This window comes from Echinococcus granulosus (assembly GCF_000524195.1).
Source record: "Echinococcus granulosus chromosome Unknown EG_S00020, whole genome shotgun sequence".
NCBI classification, from domain to species: domain Eukaryota; kingdom Metazoa; phylum Platyhelminthes; class Cestoda; order Cyclophyllidea; family Taeniidae; genus Echinococcus; species Echinococcus granulosus.
Window position 1 is genome coordinate 268,228 of NW_020170400.1, and position 3,447 is coordinate 271,674.

A 3,447-nucleotide genomic window follows, 5' to 3' on the forward strand; every position below is an offset into this window, starting at 1 on the left:
TTTTTCGCCTACATTACTTTTGAATCCGTTTTTTTTCCTCACCACCGATTTCTAATTTTAACAGAAAGATATTTTATTAGTTGCCAGGTTGTCAGCCTCACTTTTTTGATCTACCAAACGAAGCTTTCAAAATTAAATGTCCTACTCAAATGGATAACATTAAATAGCTCAAAAAAATTATTAAATTTTGAAATTGTGCTGCGTATTCTTTCGCTTAGTTGCCATGACTACCATCTGGTGTACCTGAATGGAGCAAACCAAAACCCACGTGATACTGAACAATAATTACAACTTTTTGCGGGAAATAAACTTTTCACGGAAATCTCTAGGTGGAGAAGACAGACAATTGGCCGTAAAATCGAAGCAAGTGAAATTGGCCTAAAACAGGAAATCGTTGGATGACAGAGGTAGGGAGGGAAGGTGGGTGGATAGTGAAAACGCTGGGCTATTTTGGGAGTCCATTTTGTAAGTCCGAATTGTGCACACACGTATTGGCACATATTCTTCTGCTACACCAGAAGCACGGCAGAAGAAGCTGTAACAACTATGCGAGAAGGTTGTGTATGGGTCATGTGAAAATGAAAATATTTTCTGCCTGTCGACTTCACTCTTTCAATGGTTTGTCAGTAGGCAAATTAGTGGTTATTTATGAATAAAAAGTATCTCTTAAACAAATTTTATGGATTTTTTTCCAAAGCAAGTCGACTTAAAAGGTAGAAATGTATTTGTAATTATTTTGAAATAATCTTAGCATTGCTTACTTTGGCATTTATCAATCGCTACATGATGACCTGTGGGGGGAGGGAGAGAAGGTGACTACCAGCTGACAAATCAACTCATTCTATCATGTTTTCTCGGTTCTCTCTGGAATCAGGCGACGAAATCAGCAAGGACTCTACATCTCCCATCTTCAAGGTGCGGATTTCAGAGTCCTCTTTAGAATGGCAAGGACATCCAGAAAAATCACCTCCCCCCATTACCGTTCAGGAAGCCAGCAGCATACGCACCTATTCGACCTGCTTCTGTGCGTGGCTACGAGAAGTGAATGCAATGCGACGTGAAGTAACGCGAGCCTTTCTATTGGGTCCCTTTCTGATGCTGCACAACCTCATGATGGTACCAGCAGATCTGGGTCTTCTGCCCTCGCTAGTTCGACCGGCTCCAAGCGAAGTGGAGACTGCAACCACTGTCGTACAACGTCAGGTGTTTCGACGGATTCAACTACCATTGGACAAGGTTCTGCATGTACAAAAGGTTACAAAGGCCAGTTTTTCTGAGATCTCAATGAGCCTTCTCTCTGGAGCCTTGAGAGCTTATCAACAGGTTAGAAAATGGTTATTTTTTAAAAAAAATATATGGGGTGTAAAGTAGAGCTGAGAAATTAAAAAAAAATTCATAATTTTTTGTTGTCAAACGCATCATTACTTCGTAAACCTTTTTTATAATTCACACATAAGCTAGGAGCAACGTTCAAACTCTTTTCATCAGAACTTGTAGATTTGATTCCACGACTTTGATGCATCTCGGTGGGTCTAGGATCACTTCTTACCTTCGAACAGCATAATGGTGATCGACTGGTAGTATATTGTTGAAAGGGAGTCTTTAGTGGTCAATCTGTCCCTTGTTGCATGCGGGAATATTTGTTCAAAACCAGAGCTATGTAGGTCCTAAATTGGGTATTTATTCCTTTTTCTTACTTTGTCATGATTTCAATACTAACCAGCCGTGCACCTGGATCCCCTCAACTTTACAGGATGCAGATCTCTATGTCTTGAGGCAAAAATCTCCGGCACGTCCTAATCCTACCTACTCCGCCTTTACTGCGCTCATTAGTATTGTGAGGCTGTATGATCCAGTCGTTCACTAAAAGCGCGTTCTTTCGGTTAAGTACAGATTTGGCCACCAATCCATGAAGTCAGTATTGTTCGGTGAGTGCTGCAAATTGTGCAGACGAGCTACCCACAAAAACATTGTGGATAAAACAGTTTAGAATTCGCGTAAATAAAGTCAATGTTCTGTTACAGGTCTATACGGAATGGGAAGAGTTGAGAACCCCTTATAGGTAATTTTAAAGGGTAATCAAATATGCCGCCAAAAATTACTTTATTCCGGGTAAATAATCAACCGTTCAACTTAAAATGTCCAGTTTGCAATTTTTCCCAAAGAGGGGGGCGCATTAACGTCTCCTGAAGGAAACAGTCGACCTTCCTACCACAATTTTATCTTCTAATCCACTTTAATCACGTGATTGTCTGATGGCATGAAAAGGTGGTAACCACGTGAAGGAATTGGCGAGGAAATGACGGAGAAGGCAGTCTTCTTTACCCATTCCTAAAGTACGGCACCTTGACTTCCTCTTCAGAAGACGATTTAATGCACAACTTCGAGATGTGTCATGTCGAGTGGATAGACTTTGGCCGCGCTTGTTTAGCTTTAGTGAGAAAGGCATAGTGAACAACTGTCTGCATTCCAATGCACACAAAGTGACCCTACACTTCTAACGGTGGAGTGGTGCCTTAGAAGTGTCGGCATGACCTGTGATGTGTTTGTTTGTTCAGTCAGCAAACCATCCAATAATAATATTTACTTTGTGGTTACAATATAGCCATTTTGGAACCAAACACATGGAAATGCGAGGAATGGGGGTGGGGGGCACGCTGTTCTGCTACCACGACTTTCGCGACTCTGGATTTCATCGTGAAGTAGACAAGCTCCAATCATACCTTGACGTAAGTGACCTTGAAGCAGGAGGAAAACTTATGACAACTCAATGAAGGGTACCGAAGTGATAGATTTGCGCATATCTATGCGTCATGCTATCCATCTCACAGGTCTTCCTATCCTCTCTCCCTCCCACTTGTGGAAGGTGGGATAGAATCTATCTTTGCCCCCTTGAATGACGTCTCCTGCATTGACCCCACCAACCAGTGTATATTTTTGTTTAGTCAAGCATAACTGTCAAAGTTTTTTTGATTATTTTTAAACCATTTGTCAAGAACTTGCATTCTTTCGGACACACACAGCAGGATGTGATAGAGTGTGTGTAGTCGTTTTTGCGTCATTTTTACCACAAATACGGCGACAACATCAAGAGCAACGCGAAAACATCGCAGTAAGATGTAATAAAAGTAATTTTTATGCCCAATTTTCTGGTTTATAGCATTTGCTGATCATAAAAGGATAATTAATTGTGAAGAGAGGTTTGAAAAGGTGGAACAAGGAAGGCAGAGGACCCATTCACATAGAATATGTCTTGGTATTACAAGGTGAACAAAAAGATTGTGCGGCTTACCAATTTAATCCGATGGAAGTGAGTTGAGGCGTAAATAACCGAGGACCTTCATTCACTGGCCAAACTGAGTGATGCAACAATTGGCTCACGTCCACACTACTTGGAAAGGGAGAGTTGTCGGGAAGAAGCAAATGGATCACCCTCATCTGTGTGGA

General features: G+C 41.4%; 1 protein-coding gene across 1 annotated transcript in view; it reads left to right on the forward strand. All coding sequences in view use genetic code 11, as the record gives it.

Annotated features, from left to right (window-relative positions):
• Positions 1–3,447, forward strand: part of EGR_03684 (hypothetical protein) — a gene marked incomplete at both ends in the record, with an annotated part of 15,441 nt that overhangs the window by 9,007 nt on the left and 2,987 nt on the right. The window contains 3 exons of the mRNA XM_024492933.1: positions 875–1,323; positions 1,754–1,845; positions 2,606–2,729. Coding sequence (XP_024352590.1) covers positions 875–1,323; positions 1,754–1,845; positions 2,606–2,729 — 665 coding nt within the window. The remainder of the gene's footprint in view (positions 1–874; positions 1,324–1,753; positions 1,846–2,605; positions 2,730–3,447) is intronic.